The sequence below is a fragment of the Leptonotus elevatus genome, chromosome 1 (assembly GCF_054856555.1).
Source record: "Leptonotus elevatus isolate MCC_2025b chromosome 1, RoL_Lele_1.0, whole genome shotgun sequence".
Lineage (NCBI taxonomy): Eukaryota > Metazoa > Chordata > Actinopteri > Syngnathiformes > Syngnathidae > Leptonotus > Leptonotus elevatus.
The window spans coordinates 14,812,663-14,830,000 of record NC_141239.1 but is presented as its reverse complement, the minus strand read 5'-3'; the positions used below and the strand labels follow the sequence as shown (position 1 = coordinate 14,830,000).

At 40.2% G+C, this 17,338-nt stretch overlaps 2 protein-coding genes across 9 annotated transcripts in view; one reads left to right on the top strand and one right to left on the bottom strand.

The window, feature by feature from the left end:
• LOC147181005 (uncharacterized) overlaps nt 1–1,163 on the top strand; it is a 9,571-nt gene extending 8,408 nt beyond the window's left edge. For both annotated transcript variants that reach the window (XM_086066778.1, XM_086066777.1), the window contains one exon: nt 266–1,163. In XM_086066778.1, coding sequence (XP_085922904.1) covers nt 266–358 — 93 coding nt within the window. In that variant the 3' untranslated portion in view covers nt 359–1,163. The remainder of the gene's footprint in view (nt 1–265) is intronic.
• LOC147181003 (partitioning defective 3 homolog) overlaps nt 1–17,338 on the bottom strand; it is a 171,696-nt gene that overhangs the window by 105,883 nt on the left and 48,475 nt on the right. For all 7 annotated transcript variants that reach the window (XM_086076408.1, XM_086076433.1, XM_086076449.1 and 4 more), the window contains exons 3-5: nt 8,470–8,659; nt 4,596–4,789; nt 4,389–4,532 (exon numbers count right to left, since the gene is read on the bottom strand). In XM_086076408.1, the coding sequence (XP_085932534.1) occupies nt 4,389–4,532; nt 4,596–4,789; nt 8,470–8,659 (528 nt within the window). The remainder of the gene's footprint in view (nt 1–4,388; nt 4,533–4,595; nt 4,790–8,469; nt 8,660–17,338) is intronic.

Below are 17,338 nucleotides of genomic sequence, written 5' to 3'. Positions count from 1 at the left end.
CTCTGGTCAGGTATGGATTCTCTGAGGACTGTGTATTTTCTTGTTTTTGTTTCATTGTGAAAAATAGACGTCACCAATTTACACAAACCTGTAGTGCAGAAGGATTTATTTATTTATTTTTGTAATGGCAAATAAAATGAGTTTGCATTTACAATACTTTAACCTATTAATTGTTCTGTATGTACTGTAACTGTGTAAATGCACAGGTACAGTCGTGTTACTAAGAATTTAATTTTATATGTATTTTTCTCTTCATGTGTACCAGGTTTCAACTGAAGCACAACCTGAAGACATAGCTGAAGACGTAGCTGTCACAGACCAAGTTGACCAGGTGACGAGATTTCTTTTTGAATATTGATGTTGAAATCAGTTTTCAGAAGCAAGACGTTAGGAGTGAAGAGTGTAGAGTAGATGCTAGGGCTGAACTATATAACTAACAAATATAATCACAACAATTTTTTATGCAATGTGTATTGCCAAGACGTTCAAAATATTGTATCCAACAATAAGCTTGTATGGGACTAAAATTCCTACAAGTCAACATTAAAAATATCTCAAATTGAAGATTTGTTGGCAGTTTGGTGATTTGGATTATGCACTGTAGTGATCTTTTTTTCCCATTAATTTATTTATGGTGGATTTTAGAGATGAACTCGCTATCAATTTTATTTTATTTTTTTAAACAGAAGTGTAAACATCAGGTAGTTAATTTACTTGTATCAAGCTTGGATAAATGTGCTTTATGTTTTGGACCTTTCGCTGCACTAGAATGGACTGGCATGATGGGTATTTTATCTTCTGTGTTATTTGTATCTGCAATGGATCTTTGTTTCACGCAACCAGAATTAATAGTGCAGGCATTTTCATTGAATGAATATAATTTAGTCAAGAGGATAAATTATGACCCATGTTTATACCTTTATCTTTAGTTGCAAGCAGCTAAATGTTGAGCTACTTCTGCCGCGAGCGCTCGACACTTTTCTCAAGCTTCTACTTCGAGTGTAACATCACTAAGTAACAGCGAAGTAAAGCTAGTAAATATTTATGACCACCCGCCAAAATGAATTTTAACCCGCATCTGGCAGGTTAATTTTAGAGCCACTGTATATATGCATATGTATGTGTGCATCTACTGTATATATGGATATCATTGCTGTCCTGTGAAAAACACGTTTCCATTTTTAGGTCGCGGGCTGCTCTCCGGTACCTCCTATGGTGGAAGTGTTTTTCACAGAACAGCGACAATATGTGTATGTATGTATGTATGTAATAATTGTTTTCGTTTAAAAAATTAGGTTGCTGATGTATCCAGTTCAAGTGAGGATTCGTTAGCAGAGGAATATGTTCCAGATTCTCACAGTGCTTCGGACACTTCCTACATTGAACCTGTTTCAGAAATTCAGAAATCCGAAGGTATTTCAGGAATGAGCTATGAGAAAACTGCTCATCCTTTAAGATGAGAGGTAGTCATGTTTTAAAGAATAAAATGTTCAATGTTCACTGACTCTTTTGCATCTGGTTTCATGTCTAGCTTATCCATTACAAAGCTGTGTTTGACCTAGATAACCTGTTCACATAAGAAGCAGTTTTATTAACATACCAGTTTCAGTCTGTCCTAAAATTGTAAGTTGTAACATGAGCACCATGTTAAAACTTACAATTTTAGGACAGATCAGGTATGACTTTGCATTTCACAGTATTGTTATGTACAACAATGTGTCCTTATATCAGGTAAGTCATTACACATCAATGCCATTTTAGTTTGTGTAAAGTCAGAATGCCAGAACTTTCAAATCACTTCAGTGACATGGTTGCTGTGTGTTGTGTAAACTTTGTCCTTGTAATGTGAGTTGGTCCTCATAATTACCATTTTTGCAATGGGCGTGGCTTATTTAGGTCATTATCTATGTCCTCACAATTACGGATTTTTTCAGGTTTTTCTTTTTTTCGTGTGTTGAGTTTTTTCAAGTTTTGAAGTGAAATTTTCCTGGACAACCCCAAAAAAAAATTTTGGGTGCAAGTCCCATCTCTCTGGCATTAGCAGAAAGGGGTGTCCCTGTAATACACCAATTAAACCGGTTTGGAAAAAATGTCCTCATAATACACAGAGGCAAGTATGTGTGTGTGTGTGTGTGTGTGTGTGTGTGTGTGTGTGTGTGCGTGGTGAGAGTTCACTTGAATAAAGCAAAATATTAAACCACAGTGAGGTTTTAGAGGACTAAGCCACACACACACACACTTTTATATATTTATATGTGTGCGTATATAAATTATATATAATAGATTCTTCCGCAGTGGCGGTGAAGGCTCGCTGTTGCCATGGCGACCCACCCTACCTGTTCGACATCTTTCAACGCTAATTGTACAAGAACACAAGACTTCTGCTGCTCCGTTTAGCCGACCTTGACGTGTTAGATCACAAGAACGCGCGGTTGGTGTCGAGTGTGACGACGGACTTTGAGATTTCGTGATGCAGTTTGTGATTTGATGTAGAGTAATTTTACTTTTTATACTTACTTTTTGAATAGCAAGGACAGCTGAATTCTATATTCCTGGCATCAATTCATCATAAATGAAGAAAGAGATGATGTTATTGGACCATGTAACGAGATGTCAACAAATATTTAAAAACACAAAAAATTAAGATTTTTCATAGATTTGAATTTCATGTTCAGTGCTAATTTAGGAGTTCAATAAGCAATAGGGGTGCAACTGCAACAGAATAAATAAAAAAAACAACGTTTGGATCGGAGTCACGGATTGGATCTTTTTTCAACCAAAAAAAAAGAAAGAAAGAAAACTAGACATAAGTCCATTTACCAGTATTTTATAAAACATTCAACTCAAAATGTCAAATAGCCCTGCTTAAACTATGTTAGCACAACTTTAAATGCAAAATAAGGCATTACACCTTCTTTTATACATGATCCGTGAATTTAAAAAAAACTCAAAAGTCACATCCTCTTTCTTTAAAAACATGGAGAGTGAATTACAAACTAGACCACGTGAACATAATTGAAAAAGCAAAGCATACCAGAGCTTTTAATTTTACATGATCTGTTGTGACTGGAATATGAGTATTGAGTCTCTCTATCCTCCACTCAGTCACTGCGTATGCACCAGATTTGTGCCCATGTGACTCTTATACAGGAGGAGTTATTAAAGGTGCAAATAAGATAAGACATTTCACTTGGTGATAAATAACTGATTGGGTAGATAATCAACAGTTGTTCTTAATTTGAAATTTTGCTGAGCAGCAAACTGTATTTTCCCATCTGGAAACATTGGCAGGAGAGCTTTTGGGCGCAGTGATGTCAGAGCCACATTTGCGTTTTTGCCTGCTAAAGCAGCACATCTAAGTAAGCCTGGTTTGTTGGATGGATCAGTAGGAACTGCAACTGTGTCAGGCTTTTAGTAAGTGTGCAGATTCATCTTGGACTACCAACATGCCTTTGAAAAGTAGTCCGACCACTTCGACAGCTACTGCTAGCCGGGCAATCGCTGCTAGCAGCTAGCCGCTAACACCGGAAACTTGGCGGTATGATTTAATGACTAGAATAAACGACAGAAATAAAAGTAAAGAAGTTCCTTGTGTGGAAGCACAATCCAGAGTGTTAACATCTCAAACGTTCATCAAACTGCATAGACTTAAGAGTATCGCCACACACCATCAAACTCTCATACTCTTTTCTTATCTAGTGTAGGCAATAGGGGTGTGCTAAAAAAATAGATTCTCATAAGAATCACGATTATCATTTAGTACGATTCAGAATAGATTTTAAATGTCCCAAAATCGATTTTATCTAAATTATTTTATACTGCCTTGTCTGTGTGTGCATTTATTTGGAGCGCTGTTCATGTTGTACCCGGTTTGGCCACTGAGGGGCAGTGTGGTTCTACACGGTTTAATACACTGTTGAGTTGTAGCCACATTAGAGAGTTGAAGGAAAAAGTCACGATCAAGTTATGCCAATAAAAAGTTTTTTTTTTCAGCCTGGAGCCGTTTTTTTTTTGAGTGATAAAAGTGCCGCGAGTAGCGCGCTAATTAGCATTAGCGTGGTAGACTGGAATAGATCATTACAATTCCTTGCACATCTATAGATTGAAGCAAAAATCATTGTCAATCAAATCATTCTGAATCAAAATCGTCCGTAATAAAAAATCTATTCTGAATCGCATCGCAGACCCAAGAATCGGAATAGAATCTAATCGTGAGACATTCAAAGATTCCCACCCCTAGTAGGCAACTTAGGCAAAATATGAGAAGCTTGGAAGCACATATTTGGGTCAAAAATTTCCAGCATGTGGCTTCAGCGCCATTAACTCCACGATTACCTTGCACTGGGCTCAATTCTAGTCAAGCGTCAAACAATCAACGGCAAACTTACTTGTTCCTGCCTATCTAGCCATCGGTCCACCATCGGGTGATTGGCGCTGAGGGACGAGCGTGCCGTCTCCCTTTGAAAGTCTCTCTGATTGGCCCATGTCCCAGCATCCCTTGGCAGGCTGCGATACGTGTCCAAACCTTTAGCCTGGAGCAGGAAAAACAAAACGTATTTGCGCTCATTCAAGACATGAGGGTGTGCAACGCTTACCTTCCTCTCTAGGCTATTGCTGCCAGAGGCATGGCGAGCTTTTAGAAATCCGGCAGTGGTGGACCATCGGGTTGGGTTCTTCCGCGATGGGGGCTCTTCAGCTGGAACCCGCGAATCGACACCACTGCCGCTGAAGGGCCCGTTGAGACACAACAAGGCGGGGTCGCTACTGCGGCGGACATGTAGGGGCATATCTGACAGGAAAAAGACAAATAATTGTTTTGCTTTTTTACTCTTTAAAATTGCATGCTCTTGCACACGGTATGATATGCTGCTATAACTCAAAACAAAAGAAAAAAGAAAACCTTTGCCCCCACCCACATTGTCACTATTCAGCCAACAACCACTGACGCTATGCTGGTATCATCAACAGGGACAGTGCATGATATAATGCTTGCTGAATTAACTCAACAACAATTAAAAACAACATTGGGCATGAATTTGAGGACAAATCGAGTAGTGTTATGCCAGCACAGTGCTTAATACAGAATGCTGTCGTGTCAAAGAAAAAAATAAATAAACAAAATATTCAAGTTCAACCCCAAAATTTGCACTAATATGCCAACAAGTACAGATGCTACGCTAGCATCACATGATCTACCGTACGTGGTGCATGATATACTGCTTGCTATCATGCTTCAAAATGAAGAACAACAACATTTGAAATTAACTTTGCACTAATCTGCCAACAAATATCAGTGTAAGACTGGCCTTACATGATTTACGCTGGCATCACATGATCTTCTAGGCCCTTGTACATAAAGTGCATGATATGCTGTTTGCTGATGCATCTCCAAACGAAATAAAACACCGGATGCAAATTTGACAAAAATAATTGACAGCTGACAAATTGTGTTGGCTATGCTGGCATCAGACGGGCTCCATCGAAATGCTACGGCAGTGCATGATAGGCTGCTTTGCCTCAAAACGAAACGATGAAAAGATGTGCCGGCAAATGGTGGCACCACACTGGGGTCACAATGTCATTATTAGTATATGCTGCTTGCTGCTTTGTATCTAAACTGGGGGTGTCAGGCGATTACATTCTTTTTATCGTAATTAATCGCATGACCGGCAGCACGGTGGTGACTGGTTAGCACGTCCGCCTCCCAGTGCAGAGGACGTGAGATCGAGTCCGGGTTTCGGCCTTCCTGGGTGGAGTTTGCATGTTCTCCCCGTGCTTGCGTGGGTTTTCTCCGGGTACTCCGATTTCCTCCCACATTCCAAAGACACGCATGGCAGGTCAATTGAACACTCCAAATTGTCCGTAAGTCTGATTGTGAGTGTGGATGGTTGTTTGTCTCTGTGTGCCCTGCGATTGGCTGGCAACCAGTTTAGGGTGTACCCCGCCTACTGCTCAAAGCCAGCTGGGATAGGCTCCAGCGAACCCCGCGACCCTTGTGAGGACAAGCGGTTAAGAAAATGGATGGATGGATGGATAATGGCATGACCTCAATAGTTAACTCACAATTAATCGCAATTTTTTTATCTGTTCTAAATGTACAATAAAATGTACACCAAAATATTTTTTCTAAGTTTCATACTCTTGTTAATATAAAAGTGGGGAAAAAATGTTTAACTAATAGAAATATGGCTGCATCATTAAGTCATTGATGCAGTAATTTCATAATAATTCATATTATTGAGTTAAAATTAAAAATATGTACTGTAGTATTTCCCACACCATGTTAATACTTGGGCGGGCCACCCAAGTAAACTGGCCACCACCCAAGACATTTTGAAGAAAATGTATAATTAAAAAAAACATATTAAAAAAAAAAGTCACGCATATGCCGCATGTAACGTTCGTTCGCCGTCACTTTGTGGATCGTGAGGCTAGAGGAGACGTAGTAACAGGACTGAGACCCACCCCTCCCCGTCCACCCACCCAAGTAGATTTCAAATCTGTGGGAAACACTTACTGTAAAAAATGATAGTGATATTGATGTGTGTTGAGGACATTATTCTGCCACCAGATGGCATAATTGCATTTGTAAGACATTGGTGACAGCTCAATGCATTTTTCTTTTCATATTAAGAGCTATCTAATCTTTATCATTAAGTAAGTTGTAAAATTCAGCAAATTTTATAAATAGTCTGCTGCGATGCGACTGGAATTCCCCCAGTACAGGCTTTTTCCAAGAAAGGGGCAGTCATTAATCGCACGTAAAAAAAAAAATTAGTGGCGTTAAAGGAACTTTAAATGAACTCAAAATTATTGCATTAATTTTGACACCACTTATCTAAACGTAAAAAGATGGGAACATTTTGCAAACCAGTTTGCACAAATGAGAAGACAAATACAGGAACTATGCCAATGTCACATGATCTACATAGTTACTGAAGGAAATGCATGATACACTGCTTGCTGCTATGTGTCTAAATGAGACATTAACATTCAACCCAAAATGTGCACAAATCTGCTGACAAATATAGACACAACGCTGGTGTCACGTGAGCTACGAGTTATGCATGAAATGCTGCAATAACTCAAAAAATAATGAAAGGACATTATCATAATTAATTATCTTAAATCTTAAATAAATAAAAGACAGTGAAACAAACGGCGGAAGCGTGCGTGACGCCAACATCCGATAAGCTAACTCTGCGGCTCCGACTCAAGTGCCTGATGAAGTCAATTAATCAGCGGCACGCCACCGTGGGGGATCGGTGGCTAACGAGGCGGAGGGCTGGAGTCGGTTCAACAGTGTGGGAACAACAACAATGCGAGGGAGGGAAGAGCCTTCCATTAAAACTAATCACGCTGTTTAAAAGTTGCTCTGTGTGGGAAGCCTAGGTCCAAACAACACGCCTGCCGATAGACGGCAGCGCAACTCAAAACCCTACATGACCCTCAATTGTGTTTTTTTTTGTTTTTTTTGACGACACGCAAATATGAGGGCTGGTTCTGGCGGACCGCACAGGGAACGCAGAGGAGAAAAATGTCTTGTTGACAGGATGAAATGTCATGAAGCGTTTTCATTTTGAACACATAAACAAGCGAGGATTATTATAAACACGAGAGCCAACAAACTCAAGAGTGTCAAGTGCAAGAAGGGGCACTTGGGAGCGTGGGACCAGGAAGTGACTGCGCAGGGAGGTGGAGTTTTGGCATGGGCAAACGACTGCACACTTCAGGACTTCAATTCCCAAAGGGCATTGATACACTCGCTCACGATTTGCACACTTAATCTATTCAAACAATACAGAAATATACAATGGTGCCTTGAGATATGAGTGACCAGACATACAAGTATTTTTCCGATTCGAACTTTGACTTTTGAAGAAAAAAAAAGACATATGAGCACTGTATCTGGCAAGTAACGTAAGTCACGACAGCAGTTTGCCATTGTGAAAAAAGCCTTGAAAAAGAGGTTTTAAATTGTTTATGGCTCTAAGAGTTGAAGGTTACTGTTAAACTAAACCATAAAAAATATATATTTGTTGCACTCAAAACAATCTAGTATTAAATTGCTGGCTTAATGCGAACACAAATGCCATACTACACAGGTTAACGAATAGCATGAACACAAACGGTGCGCAAGACATGTAGACAGACAATATAAAAATAATTGTAAATATATTCTTTATCCTCTGCAAAGAATGAAGAATATTATTGCCCTTTACTAACAGTAAATAACAGTGCTTGAATGACTGTATTATGCTGCCTCCAGTGGCCAAAATAATCATAATGTGCATACTTTACTTTCTGTTTAATTAATATACAATAACGTTTTTAAGTATGTATATATTAGTATATAATTTTTTAGAGTGCTATTTTCCTGGGTTAAAAAAACGGGGTTTTTTTGTTGCTTTTTTTGTGACGCAAGGAAGAAAGGGGTCGAAGAAAACATTCAAACCAAATCGTGCTTACTCGTGCGCAGGGCTGACGGCGTGACCTCGATCTCGCTGGCCGCCTGGTAGGGTTGGAAGGCTGAGGAGACGCCACCGCCCGTGACGAGGTCCACGGTGGCAAATAGGTCTGGGCTCTGGGTGCCCGTGGAACTTGCGCTGGTGCCGTCGCCGCCATGGTGGGGCTCCTGCTCGTCATAGATGGCGATCAACTGCAGGGAAGACACAAAGAGGACAATGATAAAGGGGATACTGTACTGTAAGAAAAGTCAAATTGAAGGGATTCACTTCATTGTTTACACTTGCATGATGATAAACAAATCTAAAATGCTACTTTAAGGGGGACATGTGGAAAATTGACTTGTATCCCAATAGTTGTGTGTCGGGAGTGTCTGCATAAACATTAAGTGCGAAATTCAACTTTACCAAGTAAATGTTTAGTTAGCTGACTAGTTCTCAAAATGTTTTTGTAAGCGAGCACTTCTCAATTTTAGCCCTTTTCCCTCGCAGGCTTTCACTGCTCAGTGAGATCCGAGCTTAAAGGCCACAAAGTAGAGGGTGTGGGAACCTTTTATCAGAATGCTAAGAAAAACAACACTCCAATTTTTACTTCGTTTGGTTGTGTGCACGTTCCCAAAACATCACACACATATAGAACACATATTGACACTGACATGCATGCATGCGCGCGCACACACACGCGCACGACTGTACTATTTGTTGACGTTTCCAGCACATTAAAGGTACACTTCACATTAGCGCTTTAATAGCATGCTGGACAAGCTGCTGTTAAAACAACACTTGCACACATGAATAGGTGCACACACGCAGCCCCGTAAATTACAAACACGTACATACACACACGTCAAGACCCTTCCATCCCATTAGGGCCTTAAACACGCACACACTTCACATTAGCGCTGGAGTCAGCAGGAGCTGGATGTAATGATGCTAATAAAAGGTGCACGGTGTGTGTGCGTGTGCGTGTGTGTGCGTTCAGTATACAAACTCTGGGTGTGACCTGATGAGCAATCCCTACTCTAACCTCATTAGGCAGCTGAGTAAAGGCTAACTCACGCACGCAGACACACTACACACGCACACACACATTCACGCACGTGCACACACACATTCATGCACGCTTGCTATTAGTGAGTAATCAGTGAGGTTTGTCTGACGTGGGGGACGTATCAAGGGGCACAATTAACCAGCAGAGTGCTTCATGACCTTAAAGGGGAAGTTAACCCAAACATTTTCTTGACAATAATATGTTGTAGGTGTTCCTACTTGTCTAAACATTGCATTCTGATTAATACTGTGCATGTGAAACATGAGTTTTAGCAGCAAAATCCACCTGTTTTATCTTCCTCAGGGTGCGGCCATTTTGCCACAGCTTCAGAAAACAGGCTAGAAGAGTGGATGGAGAAAAGCCAGGACAGGTGTGTGAAGTTTAACAGCCCACTCCCACTACTCCCACCAAATTGTCACTGTCCGACAACTATGTGGTCGCTGTTTAAAGGCAAGCAGATACAATTCCGGATCTACTGTTCCAGCTCTTATAGGGCAACTTTGAGTCTGTGGCTGCGTTCAGTCTGAGCCACATTATTGACCCATCTGACAGGTTGCTGTAGCAACGACGTCGAACGGAGGCTGCGCCCGGCGCGTGTCGTGTTTGACGTCATGTGACGCCGTTTACCGCTTCGTTCTTCCCGTTCCTTGCAAGCACGTTAAGCAGTTTTCTTTTACTTTTCTTTATTTTATTTAGTTATTATTTTTTTAGCGACCATATATTTGTGGCTATGACCGGGCACTATTTCGCTATTTCCGGTTGCGCGTGTGAAGATTTGATGGGGTAGCGAGACGTAAACTGTCACTGTATTTCCAGTTGAGCACGACAGGAGCCGGCGGGGCGATTGAGGAAACAGCCGGGTAGAGAACCGATTGGATATTGACAACGCGGGCACATTGGTTTTGCACGCGTAGAGTGACGTCGGGACAGTCAAAAATCGGATTTCATGTGATTTGTGACTGTTCAGACTACAAAAGAGCCATCCACATTCAATCTGGATGGGCTAAATATCGGATTTGGGCTGCCAGTCTGAGCAATGTGTATTGTCAGACTAAATAAAGGAGCACACTTTAGCCCTTTTCACAGCATCAACCACCTGTCAGTTATTCCGTTTAAGCGAGTCAGGTGATGTGGGTGTGCTCCATTTCTTGGTATACAGCGAAGGGTCACCAATTGTAATTTTGAATGATGCTGCGCTCTCGTGGGCCTAAGCCATATGTGGGCCAGCCGAACTAGCTCATTTCAGTTGTTTACTCAGTCGCTGTTCTGTGTGAAAAGTAAAAATGCAAAATTGGTGGTTTCAAAGTCATAACAAACACTGTATCCCGCCTTTACTGGGTCAGAGTGAATGGCAATGGAGAAAAAAATGCTGCTTTGGCTCTGATCTGCCACTTTTGTAGCATCTCTCTGTGTAAAAGGCTAATCTACAACAGTACAAGAATCTCTTTGACAAGTACAGCTGCGTAATCTAAACACTGTTGTCCCAACACGACTGAAGGGCGGACTTTCAAACTTTCCCCTCTTTACAAAACACTTATTCCCGACAGGACTGCCTGCAGATGCCAGAAACTGCGACACACTTGGGTTCATTGTTTATGTAAGCTGTTGCTAAATATTCATTGTCAACTTGTTGTGTAACTCCACTTGAATACGAGATGCTGCATCAGGAAAACAGACATTCCGTTTTATGTCCTCTTCCTCTTTGGAATTTCACCTTGGATTGCAGACAATGGGGGAAACGAACTGTCAATCATCCAATAATATGTCATGCAAAGTTCCATTAATAATAAAACAAGACCTACTACGGTCCAATACCTCGAGAAAAGATGGAAAAGTCATCAAGTCTGAAACCGAATGAAAACTGAATATAGTGGCTTGGCATCAGTGGATCTACTCTACTTCTCATCAATGGCCATGTTTTTTGGCCGTTTGGTGCATGCAGAGCATATCAATGACTCGGAGCTAAGTGCTAACGACGACACAATGAAAATAAACAAAGTAGCTTGGCATTAGAGCTGCATGTATTGGGAAAATGTGACATGTGATATGGGTGTCAAGTAGGGGTGCACCGATCACAATTTTCTAGCCGATCACAGATCTCCGATCTTTTAAAACCTGCCAATTCTGATTTTTTCGATCTCAATTTTTTTCATAACAAGCTGCATACATACATCTTCAGAGTTCCAATCTTTTTTTTTATTGGAAAACATTGAACAATATCTGTGAAATAATACAAACGGGTTGTTTTAACTGCAAATTAAGTAGTTCTCTGAAATAAAAATGAAAAGCCTATTAGTCATCTCAGCAGAAGAGGACAGTGGCTGATTAGGGAGAAGAGATTGGTGGAAAAGATCGGTTTATAGGGGTGTTAGAAAAAATCGATTCGGCAATATATCGCAATATTACAGCGCGCAATTCTCGAATCGATTCAATATGCGGCCGAATCGATTTTTAAACATCAATTTTTTTTATGAGAATATTAAACGAAACGTCTTACTTAGGGTTAGGATTTACACATTAAGCATGGAAGAATGTTATATTAATGGAACATTAAACCTTAATATTTTATTTAAGTGCTGTTCAAACATTAAACAGACTGCAACCTAAATTTTCAGATAAATGAATAAATGTTTATACAAATCTTACAGTGTACATGTACAAGTTTACTGATTAGTATTTTCTGAATTTGAGTCCTAAAAAAAAATCGCAATAATCAATTTATAGATTCGTATCGGGATTAATCGGTATCGAATCGAATCGTGACCTATGAATCATGATACGAATCGAATCGCCAGGTACTAGGCAATTCACACCCCTATGGGGCCGATCACCGATCCCCCAAAACTAAGGAAATCGGGGCAGATAAATCGGCCGGGCGATCGATCGGTGCACCCCTAGTGTCAAATATTGCGATATCGATATTATTACATTTAACACATACCTAAAGAAATCTTCATTATCTCATGAAACAAATCCTTTTTTCATAAAATAAAAAAAAAGCAAATTAAGGCATTTAGTGTTAATAATGCCATACTGTTCTCTAATTGGATGTCAATGCGCATTTAAGGTTGCATCTGATTGGTCAAAGTCAGATAAAAGCAAACAATTCCATTACACGACTTTGCGATATGCATATTGAGTGTGCCATTATCGTGATGACCATATTTTTTCCGATATATTGTGTAACCCAACTTGGCACTAGTTAATCTAATTTGCCTTTGTCCATATTTTGGGATGTTTCTTTGGGTTTTTATACCAAGTGCCGCTTTAAGCAGTGTATTTTATGCTAAGCTAAAAATTGAATGTGTAATTATGGCTATGAATATTTTAAAAAACGATTTTCATATTGGCATTTTCATTGGTAAGTACAATTATCACTAATGCTCATTTGCATCAGGTGATGTTTGGCTTTCTTTTTTTCCGTACGCATTTTTGAAAATAGAATTATAATAATTGGACAAAATGTGTCTCAGAATCAATTGATTCAAAATGCTAATGATGATGGAAAACACTGCAACATGGAACCAAGTGTTCCACTTTGCCTCCCCATCCGTTTTGTTTTTTGGGGCTTTTCTGCGCACATACAGTCAGTGGCGCTAAGCTAACGAGGAGGATGCTAACGATGACAATCAAATGAAAAGTAGTGCTCAAGGTAAGGTAATTGCTACCCGATTCACTATTACACTGTTTTACCAACCAGTTTTCTATATTTGCAGAGCAATAAAAAATGCTATGATGCATTGATTTACACCATTACAGAAGTGATTGTATACTTTGTCGAAAGTCACTTAATAGCAGCCCAAAGTTGAGTACTTTAAGAGGAATAGTGAGACCGTTGCTGACAGAACGGCATTCTCCTGTAAGGAGTGTGAATGTGGGCGGCAAGACTATAGCGTTGGCGCCGCTAACGAGTGTCATGCATCATGCGCCATCATCGCTAATCGTGCTGCCTGGCTAAATTTAGCTACTGTGCTTCAATTACCTGTTTTTTTTGCACAGGGCTAATCAACACGTCGCAGGCAGGCGGCGCGGCGGCTGCCGTAAAATAAAAAAAACGCAGATGGCGGCAAGACCGTTGATGTATTCGTTTCATTAAGTCGCCGACCCGCACGCCAACGCTTAATAGCATTTGGAGGGAACTTGCTCACAGAGAAGATTAATACGATGACTTGTACTACATCCACAGTTAATAAAAACAAAAACAAAACAACACTATTAAGTGAACTATTTGTGGGATTTATCACAGCTATACAACACACTTCACACACTTTAGAAAACCTTTTTAAGGTCTCTTACTCAGGCACATTGAAACCTGTAATTATGTTTGTCTATTTTCTCATTTAAAACCTTTGATTTAAGGGTGTCATTTATTCATTTTCTACTTTAAAACTTTAAGAATGCACTGACATTCTATCTAAAAACATGAAATGCTATACGGTTGTTGCATGGCAGTTTCTTCGGTTGTAATGTCAAGAGCTTCATAATGTTTTACTTTAAAACAGAGAACGTGATTACATTTCATTAAAGAGCAAATCGAATCAGCATAAAGGAGCGACTGTGGATCCAAAAGTTCCAAGGATTCATTTTACCGCTAGACGAATTTGAATAGGCGCGCGTGAGGGCAGCTATGCTTGGGGGTCCTTTGACAGAGGCGGGATCCGGCAAGCTCGCAATTTGCTTTGTTTTTCATGGTACACGCATTTTCTCGAAAAACTTGATGAAGTATGGCAATGTCAAAAGTAAATTAAAAATAACAGACAATGAAAAGAGAATGGACTGAGATGTATGCTTTAATTTCACCCTCATCGAGGGCTACGAGCCCCGAGTGGATTTTGGATGCAGCACAAAAATCCTTTTACTGACTCCGGAATGGTCGAGGAATGTTTGTGGATGAATCATCAATCAACTGATGTAAGGGAAAATCCTCAGTTTAAGGTGTATGAACGATTCTATCACGAAGAGACTAAAACATTTATTGAGGACATTTTGGGTATCACAGCTTTGAAAACCCATACGAGAGGAGAGGACAAAGAAAATGCTGAAAGAGAAAGGAAATAATGTGAAAATTGTGGTATTAATAACTAGTGATGGGGACCCCTCCTTGAAATATTTAACAATTTAATATTTACACACAAAAAAGGAAATGAATGAAATAAATATTTGAACAGACTAAAAATAAGTTGAATTATTTTTTGGGGTCAATTAATTGACATGTTTATATTTGAATAAAAAAAACTGAAAATGAAATTATTGCTGTTTTTCCATGTCCGGACCCCAGTCAATTGAACTGCTCGGGTTAGTGGACCCCTTGCCAATTTATTTAGGGACCCCTGTTTTAGGGCATATGTCTCTAAGATATTTTTGTGGGTGGGCTTGGGGTAATTTGTGGCAAAGGACCTGGGTTCATTCATTTAATTTTATTTGAAAGGGACAATGCACATTGATGAACAACAAATTCTAGCAGCGGTTGCTTATTTGCATCTGTAGTCCCTGTAGTTAATGGTCACACTTCTGATTGTCCTTCAGCCAACATCGAAGATTTCCTTTGAAGAATGAGAATGAGGGACATTCCCGAATTGTGGAAGACAGACTGTTCCAAATGACACAACCCCCCCCCCCCCCCCCCCCCCCCCCGAACGACAGACAGCACATTCCTCTCAAACGCGGTGTGCCTGTGTGGAATCTCGCAGTCCTCCCTGTCGGTTAAGTTGTGCCAATGCACAACTGCCCCTAAATTATCATTATTTACTCTATATTACTTTATTGTATTTTATTGTTTTTGTAAACTGTATTCTTAAATTTGATCACTAAAAGTAAGTGCCGTTCTTCATTTTTTACCAAAATTCATCATGCCACCAGTAGGGGTGCAACGGTTTCAGATTTTGGTGTACGATTATAGTCCGAGAAGAAGAAAAACGCGGTTTTACAGTTTTTATGGTTATTATTGTAGACATAAAAAAAAATCACATCAGCATTCTTTGAAAATGTTTATTTTTAACAACAATAAATAACTGAAAATAAATTTAAAAAGTTGCTGCCTTTTAAAACAAATGCAGCAGATTAGACATAGACTAGATGTAGGTTCTTAAAATAGGGCTGGGCAATATGTATAACAAGTGGACGGTATGTCCCCTCTTTCTCTTTCATCTTAAAATAAATCATCTTATTCTTTCATCTTTCGATTTCAACCATACTTACAGGTGAAATGTTCGTCCACAGCCTTTAAATTGGCGAATTGTGCAGTTTACCGCTACACATGTAGGCATTTTGCAGCCAAATGCGTATGCCAAGATACGTTCCTTGGGAGTCCCAAGATGGCGGCCCTGCGGCTTGAAAAGACTCGGCCTATGGCCTCGCCAGCGGGCGGCCGTGGATGGGGGGCTGGCGGGAGGCTCCCCCCGCCCGGCCGCAGCCAACAGCCCCGGGGTCGGGAAAATGGCCGGCGGTCGGTCGGTGGCGCCGGCGCGGCGAGCAGCGTGCGGGTGGTTTCCCCGGGGCCTCCGCCTCACCCCCTCGCCACCTTGTTTCGGCCTCCCCTAACCCCACGTCCACTCAACCTGGTCAAGGCTGGGCCGAGGTCGGCGCGGGGGCGCCCCCCGCCGGTGCCAGCGCAGCCCGGCCGTAGATGGGGGGCTCGCGGGAGAAAAATGCATCCCCCACTGTTTTGAGCCAGCATCATGCTAACCATACAGACTCATAATGTAGCTTACTAAAGCACAAAAACATGTGTAAACTGTTTTCAAAGTTGTCTATAATAGTTCGAACACAGCCATCAAAAAACCGTAGTTAGAAATTTTACTTTGGAGGGCAAATTTTTTTTTAGGAACTTATATGTGCTTACCTCTCAAGCCATGTTTCTTTAAATAAATGTTGGGTTTATCATTTCGATTAGCACACCGTCTTAACTGTTGGAATGATGACGTTCAGCCTCAAACGTAAGCCATGTGCGTTTCTGGAGCGAGTTAATTTGTCTTTTTTGCTACATTTTACATCTCAGACAGCACTGATTTCACTGGGGAGTCATTTCCTTCAAAATGGTGCGATAACTCATGGCGTGCTCCAGCGTCTCTCTGACGTTCAAGATAACAGATGACATTCTGAGCAGCAGTGATTTCAGAGGGAGTATTCCTCATGATTAAGGATATTTGCGATTAGGTTTCGGAGAGTTGGGGCTAAGGGACGGTGGATTAGTGATTTGTTTCGGGAGTTAGGGGGTATGACTGGCTCTTCCTTCTTACTATCCAAACATGAACTCTAACCTTAGAAGAAGCTTAGAGCACATCAGCAGCTTACAAGGTGTCACTCAAACCTCATTAAAGGAACTCCAACTGTCACATCAGTCACCATTGGGACAGAAGAACACAAATCAACAAGACAAAGAGTTTCAACATGTGGCAATAAGGGTGAGGCTACGAACTTGCAACCTCCAAATGCTACACTGTATTTTTCTTCATCCACCTGTCTAGTAGGGCTGGTTTTAAAAAAAATCGAATACATTTTCCTTTTCGAGCCTGATATAGATTCATAAAACCATGAATCTATTATTTTAATAATTCTTTTTCCCATAAATTTATAAGAAAATAGAATTTTGAAGGCCAATTCTTTTTTGTAAAAAACTTTTCTTGAAATTTACTGTTTGCATGAATTTAAATGTATTTTTCTTATATTTATGAAAGACCTGTCTTAATGCACTTTAAGACAATCCAGAATCGTTTTTCTTTATATTTATAATTATTGAATTAGAATTATGAAAATATTTTCATCTCATCCTTGCAGATGTCAATCACTTAAGTGATTATATCACGTCTTACTTTGATTAATA